The sequence below is a fragment of the Trichomycterus rosablanca genome, chromosome 20 (genome assembly GCF_030014385.1).
Source record: "Trichomycterus rosablanca isolate fTriRos1 chromosome 20, fTriRos1.hap1, whole genome shotgun sequence".
Taxonomy (NCBI): Eukaryota; Metazoa; Chordata; class Actinopteri; order Siluriformes; family Trichomycteridae; genus Trichomycterus; species Trichomycterus rosablanca.
In genome coordinates, this window is record NC_086007.1 from 11376800 (window position 1) to 11401954 (window position 25155).

General features: G+C 38.2%; 1 protein-coding gene across 1 annotated transcript in view; it reads left to right on the plus strand.

The window, feature by feature from the left end:
- The first annotated feature begins 5255 nt into the window (after positions 1 to 5255).
- Positions 5256 to 25155, plus strand: part of LOC134334053 (solute carrier family 12 member 7-like) — a 31500-nt gene continuing 11600 nt past the window's right edge. Inside the window, exons 1-10 of the mRNA XM_063016218.1 lie at positions 5256 to 5379; positions 17932 to 18020; positions 18742 to 18873; positions 20102 to 20248; positions 20366 to 20420; positions 20536 to 20666; positions 21581 to 21810; positions 23047 to 23258; positions 24212 to 24373; positions 24999 to 25097. Of these exons, the coding sequence (XP_062872288.1) occupies positions 5256 to 5379; positions 17932 to 18020; positions 18742 to 18873; positions 20102 to 20248; positions 20366 to 20420; positions 20536 to 20666; positions 21581 to 21810; positions 23047 to 23258; positions 24212 to 24373; positions 24999 to 25097 (1381 nt within the window). The remainder of the gene's footprint in view (positions 5380 to 17931; positions 18021 to 18741; positions 18874 to 20101; positions 20249 to 20365; positions 20421 to 20535; positions 20667 to 21580; positions 21811 to 23046; positions 23259 to 24211; positions 24374 to 24998; positions 25098 to 25155) is intronic.

A 25155-nucleotide genomic window follows, 5' to 3' on the forward strand; every position in this document is an offset into this window, starting at 1 on the left:
GACAGACAGACAGACAGACAGACAGACAAGATAGATAGATAGATAGATAGATAGATAGATAGATAGATAGATAGATAGATAGATAGATAGATAGATAGATAGATAGACTGGTAGGCAGACAGACAGACAAGATAGATAGATAGATAGATAGATAGACAGACAGACAGACAGACAGACAGACAGACAGACAGACAGACTAGATAGATAGATAGATAGATAGATAGATAGATAGATAGATAGATAGATAGATAGATAGATAGATAGACAGACAGACAGACAGACAGACAGACAGACAAGATAGATAGATAGATAGATAGATAGATAGATAGATAGATAGATAGATAGATAGATAGATAGATAGATAGATAGACAGACAGACAGACAGACAGACAGACATACAGAAACTGAATCAACAGCAACCCTGACCAGGATGAAGTGGTGGTTATAATAAATTTATTATGATTCTTTCTAGAAAAAGTCAAAGAGCTGCTCTAAAAGATTTTTCTACACTACTGATTGGCTGTTGTGAAACATTAACTAAATCATAATTGGCTTAAAATGCATCAAAACCCAAAAACTTTGGGGTTTTTTCTGGGTTATTTATAATATAAAAGATTTGTTTCATTAACCAGGGTTTATTTAAACAATTAAAGTTTATTTTAGGTAAAACTATTGTATTTATTTTTAAATACATGCATAATTTTGTACAGCTGTTAGGACTGAAGAAATAAAAAGCCCTGATAGAAAATCTATAGACAGTCTCACTTCACATGATTTTATAATGCTGTTGCAGAATTTATTTCATGTTGTGTGCACTGTTGCCATGTTGTATATCTTATCAGTTGCTTTCCTCCTTTAACTGCTTTTATGGTTCAGTTATCAGTTCGCACACACTTTGCGCCACAGGGCAGAATGACAGTGCACTTGCACGTATTTTGTGAGGTAAACATTTACATTGAATACTTTACTTTGCCTGTGCTTAGTCGTTGCTCGGTTTGGAAAGACTTTGGAAAGAATATTCCATTGACACCAGGAAAGTTTTGTAGTTGAGAAGGAAACAGTTATTTACCAGCCTACTTCACATGAAAGCCGTGTTTGTTTCCTAAATGGTATGTGTGTATGTGTGTGTGTGTGTGTGTGTGTGTGTGTGTGTTAGAGCATTTAGGTTGGGGGTGGTGGCAAGAAGTTGCTATCTTTTGTTCGGAAAAGTCTTGCGTGCCCCTCAGACATGACATCACGTCACACTGAATTTTCTCAGGTCTGAGAGGATGCCACTATCAGTTGCAGGAAACGCCACCCTGCAAGTCTATACTGGGAACAACAGAATTCTGAAGTATACCAGGAGACAGCTGGATTTATTTTAATACTGTTCTTTACAAAATATTAATGATTGGCTGTGTAGTTAGGAAGCATGTAGCTTATACTCACAAGAATAAAGGGGAAAGTATAATACAATTATACACTTTGTTTACATGCATTAAAAGCAACTTCATCACATTAGTGGTTAAGGCACTAAACTAGCAATCAGAAGGTTGCTAGTTCCAGCCCCACCACCACCAAAGTGCCACTGTTGGGCCCCTGAGCAATTCTTTTAACCCTCAATTGCTTGCCTAGTATTCAGTAACAAGTTGCTAAATGCTGTAAAAGTTATATTTTAAATATGACAAACTACATGCACACAAAAAAAGTACATGGTATGGCGCCCAGGTGGCGCAGCGGAATATTTAGAATCCCAGCTCTGCTATAGGTCAGCTGGGCGCCACCTAGCAAGCACAATTGACAGTGCCAGCAGCAGGCAAAATTGGCCACTAAAGTCTGCTAGGTGGTTCAAAACCCCACCACTGCCAGGTTGCCACTGTTGGGCCCTTGAGCAAATATACCGTCTTTTGACTCAATCTGTGTCTCCAGCAGTGAAAGACAAATTGGCTACACTAAAATTGTGAGAAAAAGGGGAAAAATGCATAAATAAAATAGTGTATAATATATATATATATATTAGGGCTGTCAAACGATTAAAAATATTAATCGCGATTAATCGCATTTTTTAAAAATCTGTGTAAATGTTATAGAAAACAAGGATTTTTAAGTGAAATGTTACAATTAAAATGGTGAACACATTTTATGCTAAATGTACTTATGTTAAAAACTGCTTGGACAAGAGAAAACTGTAAGGGAGTTTTATTCACTCACATACTAGGCAGTAATACTATCCAGCAGAGACCCTTGACTTCGTATAAATGTCAGATTGTAGGTTAGAATTTCTCCATCAGCAAACATTGTGAGTGTGTTTTGACCCTTTGGGGCTTCCATAGTGCATGGAATAGCATGCTTGGCTAACGGTATGACTCTAGCTGTTTGCTAATCGGTACCGTAACAGAAGAAGTAATAAAGTGTTCTGCTCCCAACAACTTGTGAATATATCGTGTATTTATTTCTTTATTAAGCGAGTGCATCACTACAATGCTCGGTTACATTATGATAACAAACCGCAAATGAAACAAACGGTGGCAAGTCCGACGTTAAAACGTTGGTGCACGGTCAAGTCTCAACATGAACTACGGATGACTTGCAGGGCCAAATAGAATTTGCGTTAACGGCACTATTTTTTTTAATCACGTTAAATTGAGATTGCGTTAATGCGTTATTATCGCGTTAACTTCGGCAGCCCTAATATATATATATATATATATATATATATATATATATATATATATGTATATATATATATATATATATATATATGTATATATATGTATATATATATATATATATATATATATATATGTATATATATATATACAGTGTATCACAAAAGTGAGTACACCCCTCACATTTCTGCAAATATTTTATTATATCTTTTCATGGGACGACACTGTAGACATGAAACTTGGATATAACTTAGAGTAGTCAGTGTACAACTTGTATAGCAGTGTAGATTTACTGTCTTCTGAAAATAACTCAACACACAGCCATTAATGTCTAAATAGCTGGCAACATAAGTGAGTACACCCCACAGTGAACATGTCCAAATTGTACCCAAAGTGTCAATATTTTGTGTGACCACCATTATTATCACTGCCTTAACCCTCCTGGGCATGGAATTCACCAGAGCTGCACAGGTTGCAACTGGAATCCTCTTCCACTCCTCCATGATGACATCACGGAGCTAGTGGATGTTAGACACCTTGAACTCCTCCACCTTCCACTTGAGGATGCGCCACAGGTGCTCAATTGGGTTTAGTCCATCACCTTTACCTTCAGCTTCCTCAGCAAGGCAGTTGTCATCTTGGAGGTTGTGTTTGGGGTCGTTATCCTGCTGGAAAACTGCCATGAGGCCCAGTTTTCGAAGGGAGGGGATCATGCTCTGTTTCAGAATGTCACAGTACATGTTGGAATTCATGTTTCCCTCAATGAACTGCAGCTTCCCAGTGCCAGCAACACTCATGCAGCCCAAGACCATGATGCTACCACCACCATGCTTGACTGTAGGCAAGATACAGTTGTCTTGGTACTTCTCACCAGGGCGCCGCCACACATGCTGGACACCATCTGAGCCAAACAAGTTTATCTTGGTCTCGTCAGACCACAGGGCATTCCAGTAATCCATGTTCTTGGACTGCTTGTCTTCAGCAAACTGTTTGCTGGCTTTCTTGTGCGTCAGCTTCCTTCTGGGATGACGACCATGCAGACCGAGTTGATGCAGTGTGCGGCGTATGGTCTGAGCACTGACAGGCTGACCTCCCACGTCTTCAACCTCTGCAGCAATGCTGGCAGCACTCATGTGTCTATTTTTTAAAGCCAACCTCTGGATATGACGATGAACACGTGGACTCAACTTCTTTGGTCGACCCTGGCGAAGCCTGTTCCGAGTGGAACCTGTCCTGGAAAACCGCTGTATGACCTTGGCCACCATGCTGTAGCTCAGTTTCAGGGTGTTAGCAATCTTCTTATAGCCCAGGCCATCTTTGTGGAGAGCAACAATTCTATTTCTCACATCCTCAGAGAGTTATTTGCCATGAGGTGCCATGTTGAATATCCAGTGGCCAGTATGAGAGAATTGTACCCAAAACACCAAATTTAACAGCCCTGCTCCCCATTTACACCTGGGACCTTGACACATGACACCAGGGAGGGACAACGACACATTTGGGCACAATTTGGACATGTTCACTGTGGGGTGTACTCACTTATGTTGCCAGCTATTTAGACATTAATGGCTGTGTGTTGAGTTATTTTCAGAAGACAGTAAATCTACACTGCTATACAAGCTGTACACTGACTACTCTAAGTTATATCCAAGTTTCATGTCTATAGTGTTGTCCCATGAAAAGATATAATGAAATATTTGCAGAAATGTGAGGGGTGTACTCACTTTTGTGATACACTGTATATATATATATGTATATATATGTATATATATATATATATATATATATATATGTATATATATATATATATATATACTGTATATACGGTATATATATTAACATAGTTTGTTAATACAATAGTCTGTGTTTCTGTAATGAAATGCATAATATATCTTCTTTGTACACACACCTTTGTGGCTATAAATACAGTAGGTATTTACAGACATGAACAAATATCCATAAGGGACAAATTGATATGAGAAAGTTTTAGACACCACAGTGTTAGTTTAATTTTTGTTTTTATGTATAATACTGATATTGACGTTTGGAGGACGAACAAAGTAAGAATTTCATTGTACAGTGTAACTGCTGGTTTTTCTGTGCACATGACAATAAAACTCTTGAATCTTGAATCAAAAGATTTTGAGAAGCCATTCTTGAGGTATTTTGTCTTTATGTTTGAGGTTGTTGTGTTAGTTGTATATTTTAGATTTTGTTTTTTAGGCTTGTACAATAATGTTTTAAATAGTCTAGAACAGCTTGCCATACAATAGTTAATAGTAAACACCTTGTAAAAAACCTTTTGTGTTACTCCACCACTAGGGGGACAGGAAGGTTGAGTGCATTTGGGAGTATCAGTTACCAAGATGAATGGAAAAAGAAAGGAGGGGTTGGGCAGCACTCCTATTTGGTGGAAGTGATCACATGGGTTCTGCTGAAGCATAGTGGTGGGGGAGGGAGGGGAGAACTTCAAACTTTTGTGCCAAGACCTAGGAAGCAGTGTGAATGTGAGTGTGTATGAGCGTGTGTGTGAGCAGAAGGGGGAGAATAAAAGAAAACTTTAAAGGGCTGATCTATACATTTAAGCAGCACATGCTGTAAAGGAAAATGCCCACCAACTTCACAGTGGTGCCGGTGGATGACTGTACAGCTTCAGGTTCTAACTACGATGGGAAATTTCTCAGAGAAGAGGATGAGGAGGGGGGAGAACTTGTGGTCGGACCTTTCTCAGGTAAGCAGGATTTGGAGTACACAATCATACCTTACGGCCGTGTGAGCTAGCCCGGGCGCATATTGGTACTGCCTACACAGGAGGTTTCTTTGTCTTAGTTCTGACTCTACAGGCAAGCTACATTCTGGTCATATTTGTCTTTTTGTTTGTGTCACTTTGTGTCAGAAAAATGTTACTTTGCTTACTTGAGGACTGTAAACAAGCAGTGGTTTCCTGAACTTCCCTCTCTCACTCCAGTTCCTCGAAATCTCTCCTTCTGACTTTGTACTAGTTAGAAACTGCTTACTTCAACTTAATTGCGTACTGAAGACAAACATAAAGTGGCCTGAACCGTGAGGTCCTAATCTAGGTCCACATCATTATGATAATAAGAAATCGTTTATGTCTAACTACATGTTCTTAATTTCACTTATTTATTTAAAGTTACATAATTATATAAAATTATGTAATTATTTTACACTTTTTGCCCCTACTTGTAACAGTGTATCTGTAATGTATTAATACAGTATTCTTAAAAACCTGTTCTTAACCATGTTCAAACTTTTGACATTGGACACAAAAGTAAAAATATATTTATTTTAAAAAATAAACCGTATTGAATTACCTTTCGTTATTAAGATTAGGTTTGTTTTTGCAAATCGTAATATAATTCATGAAATTTATACTGTCAAACAATGAACAGTTTAAAACACTACTGTTGTGGTACAGTAATAATGCATTCACAATTTTGAGTTGTTTACTCTTAATTGTTTTGAGACAGTAGTCGACAGAACGGAAATATAAAATTTGTTAACTATAAAACATTTGAGAAATAGAGGTTTAATGTTCATCTTGTAAGTAAACAGTATGTAAAGTGTGACTTGTTAACAGGATCGCACAGTGCACACTTGTAGATCGTGCCTTATTCAAACAGATCAATGTGATTGACGTGAAATGTGGCCTCTGTTTCTTTAGTTTATGGTTTATTACCATAAATTAAACCATGGCTACACCTCAGCCCACCTAAAGCACTGCTAATTTAGAAAGTTTTCTTTCATCAGTATCCAGTTTGTGCCATTTTTGCATTTTCCCTTGTAACCTACACTGTTTATGAAGATGAGTGTGCAAACAAGCACAAAGAAACCAAACACGGTTTGATTTGGGCAAGAACACTGCAAAGACGTTTCGTTCATATGTGGAAGAAGCTGACGGAGAATTTTCAGATCTCATGAACTTGATATGAAATGAAGGGTCTCTGCTGGACAATTTTGGAACTTGCTGGCTGAGTAAAAATATTCAAACAGAAAAATGTGCCACATATTTGACAGCATTTTTTGGATCAACCTACTTGTGAGAATCAGCTTTTTCCCACATGAAAATAATTAAGTCTAAATATCGGTCCACCCTTACTGATGAACATTTGGAAGCCTGCTTGAGAATTGCCATCAGCAACTTTTGTCCAGATTACATAAACCTGACTGACACCATTCAGTGCAAATCCTCAGAATAAGGTTAGCGTGATTTTTCAGACGCTTGACCTGTAATGCTGAATATCACTATAGGCAACTGAAGCGCTTTAAAAAAAGGCAAACCTTTTAAAAAAGTAGATCGCATTGACCTGTCGACTGAAATAGTAGATCTCAAGCCACGAAAGTATGGGCACCCCTGGTCTAAAACGTCTTCAAACAGCTAGTGTTTTCAAACAGTTTTTTGTAACTGCCATGAAATTTAATCTCAGTTAGGACTGCAAAATATTTAACAGTTAACTATCAGTCCAGACTGACAGGGTTAGAAATACTGTTTCAACAGACAACAACAAAATGCACATATTTACCCGCACTACCCGTCTACTGATAGACAGTTTCTAACCTTCTACTGTTTTGACAACCTGTCAACACTACAGAGCTCGAGGTTTGAAAGAGATACAACAACTTTATTTGTGGTATATACATATACACATGTATGGTACGCTGAAATTCTTTTTTTGCATATCCCAGCTTGTTTGGAAGCTGGGGTCATTGTACGGCACACCTGGAGCAGACAGGGTTAAGGGCCCTGCTCAAAGGCCGAACTGTGGCTGCGTGGCAGAACCAGGATTCCAACCCACAAGTTTTTGGTTTATAGTTCAAAGCTCTACACACTACGCTACCCCAGTCCCAACTTTTCCATTGATCCTAAAAGCACCAGACTGGTTCCAAATATCATCAAGGTGTTTTGTTTAGACAAATGTGAGAGGAGCCTATATGTTATTCTTCATTTGCAGTGGTTTTCACCCTGCAACTCTTTTGTTTGGTCTCTTTCTTAAGATGGAATCATAAACTAATTGTATTTGAGGTTAGTAAGACCTGTTTTGTGACTTTATTAATAAGTCCTTAGTGTGCTTTTGATTTATAGCCCATAGCTCTACTCAGTAGGCTACCCCAGTCCTTACTTTTTCATTGATCCTAGAAGCACCAGACTGTTTTCAAATAGCATTAATATCATCAAGGTGTTTTGTTATGAGGAATGTGAGAGGAGCCCATATGTTAATCTTCCTTTGCAGTGGTTTTCTCCTTGCAACTCTTCCAGTATTTTGCCTAGTCCCTTTCTTAAGATGGACTCATGAACTAATTGTATTTGAGATTAGTGAGACCTGTTTTGTGACTTGGATAAGTCCTGGATAAGTCCTCGGTATGCTTTTGATTTATAGCCAAAAGTTCTACCCACTGGGCTACCCCAGTCCCCACTTTTTCATAGATTCTAGAAGCACCTTGAACAAAGAATGAACCAGACTGGTTCCAAATATCATTAATATCATTAAGGTGTTTTGTTATGACAACTGTTAGAGGAGCCTGTATGTTTCTCTTCGTTTGCAGCAGTTTTTACCCTGCAACTCTTCCAGTCTTTTTTCCTAGTCTCTTTCTTAAGGTGGAATCATAAATTAATTGTACTTGAGTTTAGTGAGACCTGTTTTGTGACTTCATGGACAAATCCTCAGTGTGCTTTTGAGTTATAGCCCAAAGCTCTACCCACTAGGCTACCCCAGTCCCCACTTTTCCATAGATCCAAGAAGCACCTTGGGCAAAGAATGAAACAAACTTAATGGTTGCAAATCTAACAGTTATGAAAATAAACTTGCTGTCTTATTTCCATATACTTGATTCCCATGCATAACAAACCCACAAGAACTGTCTGACAGCAGACCTAGCGCCAAATGTAAGCATGTAACCTTGACTTTAGCAAAGCATTTAAATATCTTTGTTGTTCAAGACAAAGAATGTTGCAAGTGACCAATCAAAGCAATGCTTTTTAAGTGGCCTTCAACAAACAATAGACAAATCCTGACAGACAATACCAGTAGGTCTCACGCCTTACTCAGGGGGCTGTTAAGATGTGAGTGACGGTGGCGGGGGCAGGGATTGGGGGTTCAGCAAGCATGCTCCGGTCATTGTACCTCATGGGCCATGGTGTAACATAAAAAAAAACAATACAGGGTATCTAAAATGACATTAAGTGGAAAAACAAAGTGATATCAACACAACAATCAAATTAGATCAAATTTCACAAAAAGTACTATAAAGCAAATACTTATTACTAAAGTAATTACAATGCTATTAATTTGATTAAGTGAACACAGACAACTGGGTCCCGTCACTTCCATAGTCGCTGTTAAAACAATAAAGGTATATACAGTACAGAAATTCAGTGATTTCTTCATGTTTGTCACATTATTTGCTTTCATTATTAATTAATCCTTCTACAAAATATTATTTCTAACAAGAACTACATGAGAAAACACAAATCCATTTTACAAGGATAGTTTGACCCACTCTTCTTTACAGAATCATTTTGATTTGGCCACAGTACCTCACTGGAGGCTTTGACTAGGTCACTACTAAAACACTGCCACAGTCTAAACGTTTTCTTTCTTTAGAGCTTTACAGGAAGGACTGATTAACACATACTTTTCTTTAGGATTTTTTAGTAGAGAGTATAATGTATAATAATTATAATAATTGTGAAAAGTTGCCCAGCAGCAAAACAACACCACACTACCACCATGTTCGGCTGATGGTACGATTTTGTTATTGTGGAGTTCTGGCTTTCAGTTTCATTTATGTATTATCAGCTCACAGAACATTATATTATCCCAAACGGCTTGAGGATCATTAAGGTGTTTTGGTTTGCAGTGGTTTCACCCTGCAACTCTTGCAGTCTTTTTCACAGTCTTTTTCTGAAGGTGGAATCATAAACTGATTTTATTGAAGGTTAGTGAAACCTGTTTTGTGACTTCATGGATAAGTCCTCAGTGTGCTTTTAAAAGAATTTTGATTAACACTTACTGATTAAACAGGTCTGGTAGTAATCAAGCCTGGGAGGTGATATGTTGGTAATATTGCACATGCAAAAATCTGCAGTTGAAAGGCACCTCGGAGGTCAGTGGATGGGTCTAGATCAAATCCTAGTCAAGAGTTGTGAGCCAAATATAATGAGTCGCAGAAAAAAAATTAAATAACGAGTTTTAACAGTCACATAAACCCGAAATGAACTTGTACACGAACACCCCCTTGTGGAGGCTTTACGTTACACTTTGTAAACCACACTAGAACCAGATTGTCACCAATTTCATTAATTAAATATATTTGTTGTATTATTTGTGTTTCCTGGGTCACAGTAAAAATCATGGACAAAATGTGGGTCGCTTGAAAAAAAGTTTAAAAAACCCTGATCTAGACCAGTGCTATTGTTGTCCACTCCAGAGACTATAAAGAGCAAGGAAAACCAGTTTGGATATTTGGATAATGATCTAGTCATTGCCTAACATTCCTTACAACAACAGTTCTGTGTACACTCAGTAAACTTGACAGTCAGCTAGATTAGTTATTGTGAGTGGGAAGAAACTTCCTCTCTTGATAACAGGGAAATACACATGTCAGGAGTATAGAAATATAATAAATTCTACATTATCTGTGAAACATGAGACTTATCCAGACATGAAGGACAACTTCGAGAATGTACTTGCTCAGTATTACTCATGATGATGTAATGCGATAAGAAAACGGCTCTGTTTACAAGTGCGCAGTAGCATTTTGTAGTTTCAGCATTTTGCACTAAACACCAGGATATTTCTATACCACGTGTACTGGAGCACACAGAGAGCTAAGAGGGGCACAGCTGTACCTTCTTCCTCCGACACACATGCAGGCTTCACTGAGAGAACTTGAGTGAACTGTGTAATTAGTGACCTAGTGTAGTTCCCAGTTTAACTATGTCATATATGTGGCTAGCGGTGAGCTATCTTTACCTTGTCTGCTACGTTGCTGATTTTCTTTTAAATGTTTACATGTGTGCATTACTTCATGATTAAAAATGATTAGCAATATCACAAATTTACCCTCTGGTAAGATTATCTATCTATCCATCCATTCATCCATCAATCCATCCATCTACACACAAAGGAAGTTTTTTTTTATTAGTCAGCTCCAGTAGGAAACACGCTAACCAGAAGCAGAAACAATAGTAAGTAAAATATGGTAGCCCACAACTGCTGTGATTCAGGGATTAAGTCTGAGCAGTGCTATTGGCTGGCATGATTGACTAAATCTTGGAGGAATGGGCATACTGTCCAGACATTGTGAGGTGCACTTGTCAGATGCATCAGGAAAGGCATCCGGCATAAAAACTGTGTCAAATCAGGTATGTGGAGCAGAATGATCCACTGTAGTTATACTCCAGTAGTTTTATACATGGTTGAAAAAAGTATTTCTCTAAAAGAAAATCTAAACCACAATTTTAAACACACAATAGATGTCAAAAGATTACATGCACTTGTAAAGGACATGCATGTTTTGCATGACCCTTTATTTTTATGTGACTGGAAAAAACACTTCGAAGTAATAAACCGAAAGGGATTATATATACAGTGTATCACAAAAGTGAGTACACCCCTCACATTTCTGCAAATATTTCATTATATCTTTTCATGGGACAACACTATAGAAATAAAACTTGGATATAACTTAGAGTAGTCAGTGTACAACTTGTATAGCAGTGTAGATTTACTGTCTTCTGAAAATAACTCAACACACAGCCATTAATGTCTAAATAGCTGGCAACATAAGTGAGTACACCCCACAGTGAACATGTCCAAATTGTGCCCAAAGTGTCAATATTTTGTGTGACCACCATTATTATCCAGCACTGCCTTAACCCTCCTGGGCATGGAATTCACCAGAGCTGCACAGGTTGCTACTGGAATCCTCTTCCACTCCTCCATGATGACATCACGGAGCTGGTGGATGTTAGACACCTTGAACTCCTCCACCTTCCACTTGAGGATGTGCCACAGGTGCTCAATTGGGTTTAATCCATCACATTTACCTTCAGCTTCCTCAGCAAGGCAGTTGTCATCTTGGAGGTTGTGTTTGGGGTCGTTATCCTGTTGGAAAAGGGAGTTTTCGAAGGGAGGGGATCATGCTCTGTTTCAGAATGTCACAGTACATGTTGGAATTCATGTTTCCCTCAATGAACTGCAGCTCCCCAGTGCCAGCAACACTCATGCAGCCCAAGACCATGATGCTACCACCACCATGCTTGACTGTAGGCAAGATACAGTTGTCTTGGTACTTCTCACCAGGGCGCCGCCACACATGCTGGACACCATCTGAGCCAAACAAGTTTATCTTGGTCTCGTCAGACCACAGGGCATTCCAGTAATCCATGTTCTTGGACCGCTTGTCTTCAGCAAACTGTTTGCGGGCTTTCTTGTGCGTCAGCTTCCTTCTGGGATGACGACCATGCAGACCGAGTTGATGCAGTGTGCGGCGTATGGTCTGAGCACTGACAGGCTGACCTCCCACGTCTTCAACCTCTGCAGCAATGCTGGCAGCACTCATGTGTCTATTTTTTAAAGCCAACCTCTGGATATGACGCCGAACACGTGGACTCAACTTCTTTGGTCGACCCTGGCGAAGCCTGTTCCGAGTGGAACCTGTCCTGGAAAACCGCTGTATGACCTTGGCCACCATGCTGTAGCTCAGTTTCAGGGTGTTAGCAATCTTCTTATAGCCCAGGCCATCTTTGTGGAGAGCAACAATTCTATTTCTCACATCCTCAGAGAGTTCTTTGCCATGAGGTGCCATGTTGAATATCCAGTGGCCTGTATGAGAGAATTGTACCCAAAACACCAAATTTAACAGCCCTGCTCCCCATTTACACCTGGGACCTTGACACATGACACCAGGGAGGGACAACGACACATTTGGGCACAATTTGGACATGTTCACTGTGGGGTGTACTCACTTATGTTGCCAGCTATTTAGACATTAATGGCTGTGTGTTGAGTTATTTTCAGAAGACAGTAAATCTACACTGCTATACAAGCTGTACACTGACTACTCTAAGTTATATCCAAGTTTCATGTCTATAGTGTTGTCCCATGAAAAGATATAATGAAATATTTGCAGAAATGTGAGGGGTGTACTCACTTTTGTGATACACTGTATATATATATATATATATTGTTTGCATCATGCACCAATACCGATCCCTGCCCTGACTGAGGAGAATGAAGCTAACCCTGGCCCCCTCCGACACATGGGCAGCAGCTGTATGCATTTTGTCACCTACAATTTGACGAGTGCAATGCGGATCAGCACTGTGTATGGAGAGCTACACCATGACTGCACTCTTTTCCCATCTCTGTGCAGGCGCCATCAATCAGCCAGCAAAGGTCGTAATTGCATTAGTTATGAGAGAGTCCCTAGCCGGCTTTAATATCCTACCCCTTTCTGAACAACAGGCCAATCGTTGTTCATGTCACTGCTCAGCCCAGCCGACAGGCAGAGCTGAGACTCGATACAATGTCTTTAAGATCCCAGCTCTGGTGTTCCAGCGTGTGTTTTTACCGCTGCGCCACCTGAGCAGCCCTGGAAGTGAGTTTTAAAAAGTAACTTTAAAAAAAACATTGGATCAAATATGCATACAGCAACAAACTTAACTTTATTACAAAAGTTCAATCATTTATAATGGATTAGAAGATGCTAGAAAATGTTTGACACCGTTCACACCCACATACATTTAACACTTTTTATCACTATGAGCTTAGAAGCTGCATACTAGAAGGAAGCTTTTGCTTTTATTGTTCTTCATCTGTTTGGTCAGCAACATCATTTAGTCAAGCTTTCAAGTGCCAAAAGCCCAATCTAAGCTCAAGACAATTTAACTCGGTCCCTAAAAGGAATCATTAATTTGTCCCAGCTACTACAGCAGTGAGGAGATAGGCTTAGATATTTTACAGATCTGATTGGCAACCGGACTTATAACTTTATTGTGATTTACCTTGTCGTTCTATATGTGTGTGTTGTAAAACCTGATCTAATACTGATTCAGCATTGATTTCAGGCTAGTGTTGCCCTCACTTTTAGTATCCTGTATCAGATCAGTGCATTCATTTCATGTACAGGAGCCATCCTAATGGCCTGAAGCACATACCATAGGTGAATTGTGTGCCTGTGTAATAGCCACTTAGAACAAACACAGCCCTCCATGTGAGAGCATACTCAAAGAGTGGTCAGTGACACAAAGAAGATAATCTGAGATAGTGGTGCAGATTAAAGCATGCTGTTAGAGAGAGAGAGAGCACAGCATCTTAATCAGCCTCGGGAACTTTTAAAAGGAGTCTAAAGAAATTCAGTAGAGTAATTAAGAGCTCTGATCCACAGAGAGCAGTGCTGAAGAAACCAGGAGAGACTTAGCCATGAAAAGACTGTACGGTCGAGGTACCACTTACATGTAATTACTGGAGCTCATAAAGGAACCTCTGATCTGTCTGTTGCTTTCTTTTTTGGATATGGAATATGGGGAAGGCTTAAGATCAAAACCAGTAGGTGAGATTTCTTGTTTTGTTATTGTTTTTTTGGAATTATTAATAAGAGCTTGTGGTATGGGCAGTTGTAGCCTAAAGGTACTGGACTAGTGATCAAAAGGTCTCTGGTTCAAGCCCCACCACTGCCAGTTTGTCACTGTTGGGCCCTCAAGCAAGGCCCTTAACCCTCACTTGCTTAGACAGTATGCTGTCACAGTACTGTAAGTTGCTTTGGATAAAAGCGTCTCCTAAATGCTGCAGATGTAAACGTGTTATAGTAGAATGTACCAGCACATCTGTGAGTTAGGTTTGAAGGACTCTAGCCTGGTCTCTTGTTATGGCCTTCTTCTTAGTGTTTTCATTTGTCCCAGTTTCGGCCCCTAGAAACCCTTTTTCATCTCTGAATGGTCATCTCAGTCTTGTCATTTTTTAATTATTTAAATAAGTATAGTAATGTATTCATTTATTGTATTATTATTTTTATCTCAACTGCAGCATAGCAATCTTAATGAGTGTGGAAATTAAATGCTGTGGTATAACACTGTAAAATGTGATTATAATAACAACAAAATGTAATATTTAGATTTTCTTATTTGCCACAGGTGATATTTTACATACTTAAATACAAGGCCAAAGTACATTGTAAAGCCCACTTTAAAATACAAATTTAAAACAATTAAAATAGTTTATAAATCCACTGACAAATGAAATGATCTCATTAAAGTGGTATTCTTGAAGCTGTGGGATAGATTAGACAGCACGTAAACAAAGTAAGTATCCAACAAGCTCATGTCCAAAATTTTTGGCCCTATAATGTATTTCTAAACATAGAACGGTATACTACGTATACAATGCATGTGTAATAGTTCTTGTATTTTGTTTCTCTATACCGTTTGTATTTGTTTATATGTCTGCAAATAAACTATGCAGCTTCATACCTGTCACACACAGATGCAGTAGGCAGCTTATGCATTGTGAGCTATTGTGACAGCTTAAGGAGTTATATATAGCTCTTACTGTCATGCAGTGACATGTAATTTAATGTTGTAACTTCCTGTTCACTTGTGCTAAGTGAGCATTATTTCATTTGCGAAATATGGAACCCGGAGGAGTATTGCCAAATTATACGCTACAGGTCAAAACATGTGGAGAAATTCACGTTAGTGATGACTGCAGCCATGCAATCTTAATGTAGCAAGATTGAATATGTACCATGAATTAAACATTAAACATTTCCCGCCATATGACCAACTGATGGGAACACCTATGGATCCTAAGAATGTCCAACACTAATGACTGGAATATGTTTCTTTATAATTTTACCTTTATATTGAAGGGGGTGTTTTGATTAAATCTGAATATTGCCCACCTTCCCCATATCGGCCCCATATCGTAAATGTCATATATGACAGCCTTGCCATATTCAGATAGATGGTAGTTGGTGGAATTGGTTGCACAAAAGAATTCAAGGAATTTTCCTTGGTTGGACTGCTCATTATTGAATTCCAAACTGCCTCTGGTGTAAGATCTGTTTGTCAGGAGCTTCAAGGACTCCACACAAGCATTGATTGTTTACATACACAGAATTTAACAGATAGAAGAGCTTCTAAAATTGAATAATGATCAGATTTTTATTTACATGTAAAAGTGCTTAGTTACAGTGGACTTGTTTGTTAAGGTAGGGCTGGAGAGGATTCTTCTGCTTATCTAAACTACACTGACCAAGAAACAAGCTTTAATAACTGAGGTCACAGCGTGAGGGGTACAATGGACATTTTCCTAAAGTTTATTACCGTTCAAAAAAGCAGCAACACTGTGGGCTCATTAAACCACTGATAGGAGATTAATTCTGTGTTGATGAATTAGAATAGATTATACATTTATACTGACTTGATTAAAGTATTGTATTATTTCCTTTGATGTGATGATTAGCAGGGTCACAAGTGATTTGTGGGGTGGCACGGTGGCTAAGTGGGTAGCACTGTCGCCTCACAGCAAGAAGGTCCTGGGTTCGATCCCCAGGTGGGCGGTCCAGGTCCTTTCTGTGTGGAGTTTGCATGTTCTCCCCGTGTCTGCGTGGGTTTCCTCCGGGTGCTTTGGTTTCCTCCCACAGTCCAAAGACATGCAAGTGAGGTGAATTGGAGACACTAAATTGTCCATGACTGTGTTTGATATAACCTTGTGAACTGATGAATCTTGTGTAATGAGTAACTACCGTATCTGTCATGAATGTAACCAAAGTGTAAAACATGACGTTAAAATCCTAATAAACAAACAAACAACTGATTTTGTTATGCAATAACATTCATATTTAGCATACACTCCTAGCAAACTCAGCAAATTGTCTTTCTGTTTTATTAATATTGTATTTTTATACAAAATTTGATTCCATTTATAGAAGACTCATTGTGAATGGGTACAGTGGTGGACAGCACAGTGGCATTAGTGTGGATGCTACATAGCGCCACAGTTTTGGGCACCTGCATTCGAACCAAACCTCCAGTCACTGTTTGGAAGAAGATTTTTTCCCCCGTGTTTGCATAGAATTGATATTATAACAAATCAAGAAGACAATATAATATATTTGGAGTATTTCCCATGGAAAATGGGTCCCTGCTGAGTCTGGTTCCTTTCAAGGTTTCGTCCTGTAATTTTAAAGGGAGTTTTACCTTGGCTTGGGGTTTGGGTCCTGCTGTAAAGTTGCTTTAAGACAATGTCTATCATAAAAAGCGCTGTACAGATAAAATTGACTTGACCTGACCTAATTTATTTTGTTATGATAATACTTGTAGTTTCACTGTATAACAAACTGTAACTGTGTGTTTAAGACCAAATGAAAAGGTCAGAATGAATCTTTTAAATACAGTAGACCCTTGACTTACGAACTTAATTCCAAACTTAGTTCCAAAGGGCTGTTCTTAAGTCAAAATGTTCAAATGTTAAACCTATTTTTCCCATAAGAAAAAATTTAAATAGAATTTATCCGTGCCAAACCACCCCCTTATCTAACATTTCTAATGTCTTAAACTGTCTTTTTTGTTATAAATACAAGGTATTTTCCCTTAAATCTTAAATTATAGAATAGACATTCCTGTAATAAACAATAATAAACAACAATACACAGTAGTACTGTACATAAAACACATACATCACATTTCATACACCATAATACACCATCACATACACCATACATTTTTTTCTTTTTTTGTAAAATGTACTAGTAATCCACCAGAAACAACAATAACTCTCAAATTTCTCTATTATTTCCTTGTTGTATTTTGTAGGTGTAACTGCACGAAGGAAAGAATACTTTACTGAGCCGAATTCCTTCTTCTCTCTCACTCACTGTCCCCTCTGTCTGATACACAGTGACACCTACTGGCAGGAGTAATTATACAACAACAAATGTAATACATTTTTTCATTTTCTCTGCTCTGCGCTCTCTCTGCACCTTATTTGGGGACATTTTAATATTGAAAACACCGGAAAAACACCGTCCACTGTCCGAATGTTCGCTCACTGTATATATACAGGGAGAGAGACGCTCGGAGTCAACTTGTTCGTGACGTCATGTGTTTTGCGAATTTCGGTTCGTAATCCGAAATTTGTTCGTACGTTAAGTTGACAAAGATCGCTCGTAACCCGAAATGTTCGTATGGTAAACCCTTCGTAACTCAAGGGTCGACTGTAATTTAAATCTTTGTGCATTTGTGTGTGTTTTGTAAAAGGTGAGGACAGCCCTGAAGAGGAGAGTCCATTTATTAGCAGCACTGATTATGACAGAAGCTGTGATGGCAAAAACATGGCCCTGTTTGAGGTACAGTTCAATCATTCCTAAAATTATAAAAGCATTAAAGCTTAGTTTGGTTCATGCTGTATCTATTGACAGTTGTTTGTATTTATACTAGGGCTGTCAAACGATTAAAATTTTTAATCGCGATTAATCTCAGAATTTCATATAGTTAATCGCGATTAATCGCATTAAATAAAATCTGTGTAAATGTTATAGAAAACAAGGATTTTTAAGTGAAATGTGAAAAGTGGACGTTTCTACACGAAGTGAGTGTGTTTTGACCCTTTTGGGGCTTCCATAGTTCATGGACTAGCGTGCTTGACTCCGGTATTCTGTGCCGTAACAGATTAAGTTAATAAAGTGTTTTGCTCCCGACAACTTGTGAATATACCGTGTATTTATTTCTTTATTATGCAAGTGCATCCCTACGACGCTCAGTTATATTATTTTAACAAACCGCAAATGAACAACGGTGGCAAGTCCAACATTAAAACGTTTGTTCTACCAGTCAAGTCTCAACATGAACTAGAATCTGCGTTAACGGCACTATTTTTTTTAATCACGTTAAATTGAGATTGCGTTAATGCGTTATTATCGCGTTAACTTCGACAGCCCTAATTTATACATATAAATTTCGGTTCATTACCTGCTTTTTCATACAGTTATTTTAAACGAATCATTGTACATAATGTAAGGACGTTTATAATGTTTGTTTTGTTTTGCTCTCATGTCTCTACACTAACAGGAAGAAATGGACAGCACACCAATGGTGTCATCCCTCCTGAACAAACTGGCCAATTACACCAACCTACCACAGGGGGTCGCTGATCATGAGAAAGCTGAGAGTGAGGATGGAGTGAAGAAAGTCACTGTCAGGGTCAGTCCCAAACCATCTCAGTCACAATGGTTCCATGATAAAGATGCACTTTTAAAAAACAGTTTTTTGACCCAAGTTTGCCCAGTAGATAAGCTGGTAAAATGCAAATAAAAACAGAAAGCATATATGTGTAAGCTGTCTTTTATATGTATATCATTAAAATGCCATAGAAATAGTTAATAATGACGTTTATTTTAATAAATTAAACCACATGGACACAGGAATCATTCAGAAAGCTCTTTATCTAAAATGCAGATTAACACCCTACATCAACAACATTCAGAAATGGTGCTTAAGCTTTTTTGAGATGGGCTGAAGTGGAAATGTGCTGTGGTCAGATGCGTCCACTTTCAGATCGTTATTGGAAATAATTGGTGCTGTATTCTCCAGGACAAGGGTCCTCCCGATTGTTAACAATGCAATGTTTAAAAGCCAACATTTGTGATAGTATTGGGGTGTGTTAGTGCCATGACATCACAATGCAATTTGGTGATTTCGATCATACAATAGTTTCAACAAGACAATGCCAAGCGACAATGTGTGTTGCATCAGCTTGGCTTTATCATAAGAGAGAACAGGAGCTAGACTGGCCTGTCTGCAGTCCAGATTTGTCTTCTATTGAAAGGGGTGTGGTGCATTATGCAAAATGTGACAGAGATCCTGGACTGTCGAGCAGCTAAAGTGTATATTAAGTATGAATAGGGAGCAATTTCACTTTCAAAGCTACAATTGGTGTCCTTGTGACTTTTTAACCTGTTACAGCCTTTAAATATAGAAATAAGGTGTATATATGTTCAAACACTGTTAAGCTGATTTGTTAAAACAATGAATATATTACTTAAGAATTATTTACAGTTAAATATGGGTCATATTTACATTATAAAGATACAATCTAATAAATAATATGATATGATATATATTATTATTTAGTATTCGAATTTGCATTTTTTACATTACATTTTGCATTATTTACATTACGAATTTGCATTATTTACATTATTCTGTTTCAGCCTTTTGGGAACTGGAGTTGTGATATATGAAAATGTTATCTTGGTTTAATAGTGAACTAGCATTTATTAAATATACATAAATTAAATAAAATCAATATATACATTTTGTGGTGCAAAAATATAAGTAATGTACTTTACTTTTTTATAGTTCATGTATTTCAGATCACACCATTTGAAACAGATGCTCATTCCAGCTTTCTTTGTCCTTGTATTCCCAGGCTCATCTGATGGGCACATTTATCGGTGTGTTCTTGCCATGTATGCAGAACATACTGGGTGTGATTCTCTTTTTGCGTCTCACCTGGATTGTGGGCACAGCTGGAATCTTGGGCTCTTTCGCCATTGTTTTCATGTGCTGTGTCTGTGTAAGCACGTTACAGCAGTTTTGTTGACCTCATATCTCTTTCTGAACATCTAAAATGTATTTTTAATGTTTTTGTAACCACATGTGATAATTTATGAATTTATGCTTTGCCCTACAGACTTTGCTGACTGCAATATCAATGAGTGCCATCGCAACTAATGGTGTGGTGCCAGGTATAACTATGCTAACATTGTCCAGACTTGTTTTATTTGCTGTTTTATTTTAAATGATTTATTTTTTAATAAGCAGATATGTTAGATTTTTTTACATGTCATATTTCCTTTTTAGCTGGTGGCTCATATTACATGATATCCAGGTCACTGGGTCCAGAGTTTGGAGGTGCTGTTGGGGTATGCTTCTATCTGGGCACAACCTTTGCTGGGTCCATGTACATACTGGGCACCATGGAGATCCTTTTGGTAAGTACAGAAAAAAACTCTACTGATTCACTTTATATCCAAACAAATGTGGACGTCCAGTTCAGAACTCATTGGCATTAATATGGAATTGCTAAAATAGTTTTCACTTTTCTGAAAAGGCCTGCAACTAAAGATTTTGCAGCATGTCTGTAAAACTTTGCACACTGCCAAAAATGCCCCATTTAACATGGTGAATAAGAAGGCATGAGTGGGAATCAACATTTCAGTTAATCCTAAAGGTGTTCAACGAGCTATACAGGCCACAGGATTCCTTCACACCAACCTTACCATGTCTTTATGGTCCTTGCATTCTACACAGGGAGCAGTCCAACTGTTTCTACAAAGCTGGCTGCATATATAATATAATTGATTGATATAGTTGATTTTATACACCTGTTAGCAATGGGTGTGGCTAAACATCTGGACCTGGTAAATAAGAGGGTTGTCAACATATGTTTGGCTATTAAGTCTTTCTTTGGTCCTAGATTCTTAGACTCTTTACCATCTAATTTGAAAACCCCCATCTGATTCTTGCACAGATACTTAATTTGGCTGCATGGTATCATTAAAAAAAGGTTAAAGGTTGTGTTAAGCTTCTTCCATTTATAAATTATTGAGGCCACTAAGGTCCTGGAAACCTAAAAATGATTGTTTTATATTCTCATCCTGATCTACACCTTTTAATTTTTGGTTATTGATACATTTTGAGAGATGAGGTTTAGATTATTGGGTACAATTGGCAATTATATAAATTAAAAACCTAAGGGGTCTAAATACTTTCTGGATTCACTGTATATACTTTGCATCATAGCTACATTTAAGGTATGGATGATGAGGGCTGGCATATAATATACCAATTTTATTAAGTATTAAAACATCTCATGATTTTGAACACTGTTCTGTTTCCTGCATAGATGTACATACTGCCAAATGAAGAAGCATTGTCTAAAAACCAGCTGTTAACCCACTCTAACCTCATGCGTGCGTATGGAACGGGCTGCCTGGCCCTCATGGCTCTCCTTGTGTTTGTTGGGGTGAAGTATGTGAATAAACTAGCACTGGTCTTCCTGTCCTGTGTAATTCTGTCCATTATGGCTATATATGCTGGAGTCATCAGGACTGTCATCAGCCCTCCAGAATTCCAGTGAGTACGACATGCACACACATAGACTTTTTTAATGCCATCAGCAAAAATGTTTTTGGTTGAGCACATACCCACTGATGCACTGTTGCTTTCACATCATCACCACATGAAAATCTTCTTTCCCTTAAAGCTTCTTTGAGCATCCAAAAAGGTGGAAATCAGATGGCGCTAAATCCAGACTATAAGCGCTCTCTCCCCGTACATATATAAATAAATAAACTTTGTCTAATGTCACTATATATTAATGTAAATTACTATTATATTACTAATATAGTTTTGGCCGCCAACATTTTACACTTTTGGAATGAGTTACTTTTGACTTTTAGACATTCTCCCTTCTTAAGAGTTACCTTTAAGGCAGCACTTCCCAACCTTTTTTGCACTACAGACTGGTTTCATATAAGATATAATTTGAAGGACCGGCAGGGGTGGGGGGATTTAAAATAGAAGAACTATAGAATGGAAATTCGGTGGGAACTCTGAGCTTTTTCGCTGCAATGAGACGCTGCTCACACCCCAAGAGTATTGGAAATGTAATTGCTCTAGTAGCGATATCTATTTATTTATTCTTTTTTTGTGGCCCGGTAGTTGGGGACCACTGCTTTACAGTACTTATATAGGATCTCAAATGGCCAATTAATATCAGCAATATTTTAATTTCTTTAACACGCTGTTTAGTATAACCTTATACACTCAGGTGGTGCAGTGGTCTATTACGCTTGCCCTCCAACTATCAGCAAACTGGGCGTCTAAACAGTGATGACTGGCTATGGCTGAGGGGGATTGGCCAAAGCCCTGTGATGAATTGTTGTCCTGTCAAGTGTATTCCTGCCTTGCGCCCAGTGTTAACCAGGATAAAGCAGTTGATAGAAATGATTTAAAATGAACAATAACTTAAGATAAACAGCAACATAATGACCTATGTTGATAAGGACCTACCTGAGTTGGTTAACCATACTCTGGATGGTAAATCTGTACTTGTATTAACACCATTCAGCTAGAAATGTTGCATATGCATTCATGAAAACTTGCGAAATAGACAAGAAAGTGCTATATTATTAATTTGAAAGATATAATCCTCTGTAGATCTTCTACACACCTGCAAAACTATCAAACAGTGTTTTGGTGTTTCTATAGCAATGCACAGTCAATTACTAAATTAATTTAGCAATTAATTTTCTTTACAAACATATTTTTTCTACTTTGCATTAATACTCTATTATTACTATCCATCAGAATTTGTCTGCTGGGCAACCGTTCGCTGGCAAATCTCAAATTTGACAAATGCCTGAAGACTGAAGTCATTGACAATGTAACACATACAACAAAGCTGTGGAAAATGTTCTGCGATAATTCTTCTCTTGATGCATCATGTGATCCATACTTCACCGAGAACAATTTGGAAGAGATCCAAGGCATCCCAGGCCTGCTCAGTGGTGTCATCTCAGGTAATGGTTTAGATAAAATAACATGCTTCAAACATACTGGCAAATATATAACCCAGTGTATACAGGGTGGGCCATTTATATGGATACACCTAAATAAAATGGGAATGGTTGGTGATATTAACTTCCTGTTTGTGGCACATTAGTATATGGGAGGGGGAAAACTTTTCAAAATGGGTGGTGTTCCAATTTTTGTTTTGCCCATTCTGCAAATTCAGTGCGCCGATCTGGGTCATCCTCGTTGAGATGCTGCAGCAGCTGGAGTTTGTAAGGGTGCCATTTGTGAGTAGCTAATATCCGCCGAAGGGATGTTCGACTGATGCCACTCTCCAGTGACATGCGGCGAGTGCTACGCTGTGGGCTCTTGCTGAATGAAGCTAGGACAGCCACTGATGTTTCTTCATTAGTGACAGTTTTCATGCGTCCACATTTTGGCAAATCCAACACTGAACCAGTTTCACGAAACTTGGCAAGCAGTTTGCTAACTGTAGCATGGGAGATGGGTGGTCTCGTAGGGTGTCTTGCATTGAAATCTGCTGCAATGACCCGGGTACTGCGTTCACCAGACATCAACACAATTTCTATCCGCTCCTCACGTGTTAACCTCTGCGACATGTCAATGGCTGTAAACAAAGAGAAGCTTGTAAATAACTCATGAAAGAATAAAGTTACTATTGTTTTTCTTGTGAAATTCTCAATAAGTTTGATGTGTCACATGACCCTCTTCCCATTGAAAAAAACTAAAGTTGGATCCAAAATGGCCGATTTCAAAATGGCCGCCATGGTCACCACCCATCTTGAAAAGTTTTCCCCCTACCATATACTAATGTGCCACAAACAGGAAGTTAATATCACCAACCATTCCCATTTTATTTAGGTGTATCCATATAAATGGCCCACCCTGTATAATAACATATTCAGTCAGATTTTTTTCATTGAGATTGTCTTTCTTTTAGATAACCTGTGGAGTCATTATGGTCCTTCAGAGATGTTGGTAGGGAAAGAGAATCGACCATCGGAGTCAACAGAGGATCATACATCTGGAAAGCCATATATTTTTAATGACATTGCCACCTTTTTCACGCTGATGGTGGGAATTTACTTCCCCTCAGTCACAGGTGAGAGAAGCATTTATATGAGAATCAAATGAAACGTTGTGTCTATTTAACTTTCATCTTGTTTGTAATGAATTTAAGTAATGGAATGGAAACACCAGGATGCCAAAAAGGCCATCATATCCATAATACTTGATGGGTTCTATAATAAACAAAAGCTAAAAAGTACAAACATAACACCACATTTTGCCACATTCATTAAATCTGTCATTGCTATTGTTGTATTCTTTAGCAGATCCTGCCAGCTGGCAGCTTGCCACTGCTTCCAAAGCATAGCATCAAGATGCCTGTCAGAAAATTCCATCAGTCCAAGATTTGGTCTGATCTCAGTTCAAGTTTTTGAGAATAACAAGAATAATAAATCTAAATTAAAACTAATCAGTAGCCCTAGTGCGACATTATAAACTGTCACAGCATCCATTGGTTATGACCCATCTTGATCCATAGTGGTTCCAACTATTAAGAAATTGGTTACATTTGTTTCACTAATAACTATCTATTAACTAACTAAACAAAAGATTAAAATATAAATATAGGTCTATACGACATGTCATTTTGTTGTCTAGTATTAAAGTTTCAGGACTAAATATTTTATCGCTGGCAATAAAAGTCTGTTTTTTCTTTATAGGGATCATGGCAGGATCAAACCGATCTGGAGCTCTGAGAGATGCTCAGAGGTCTATTCCTATTGGAACCATTATGGCCATTGTTACCACTTCCATCATCTGTATCCTTCTGCTGAGTCAACAGAGCATTTACTGACTGAGATTGAGAACTCTCTCTAC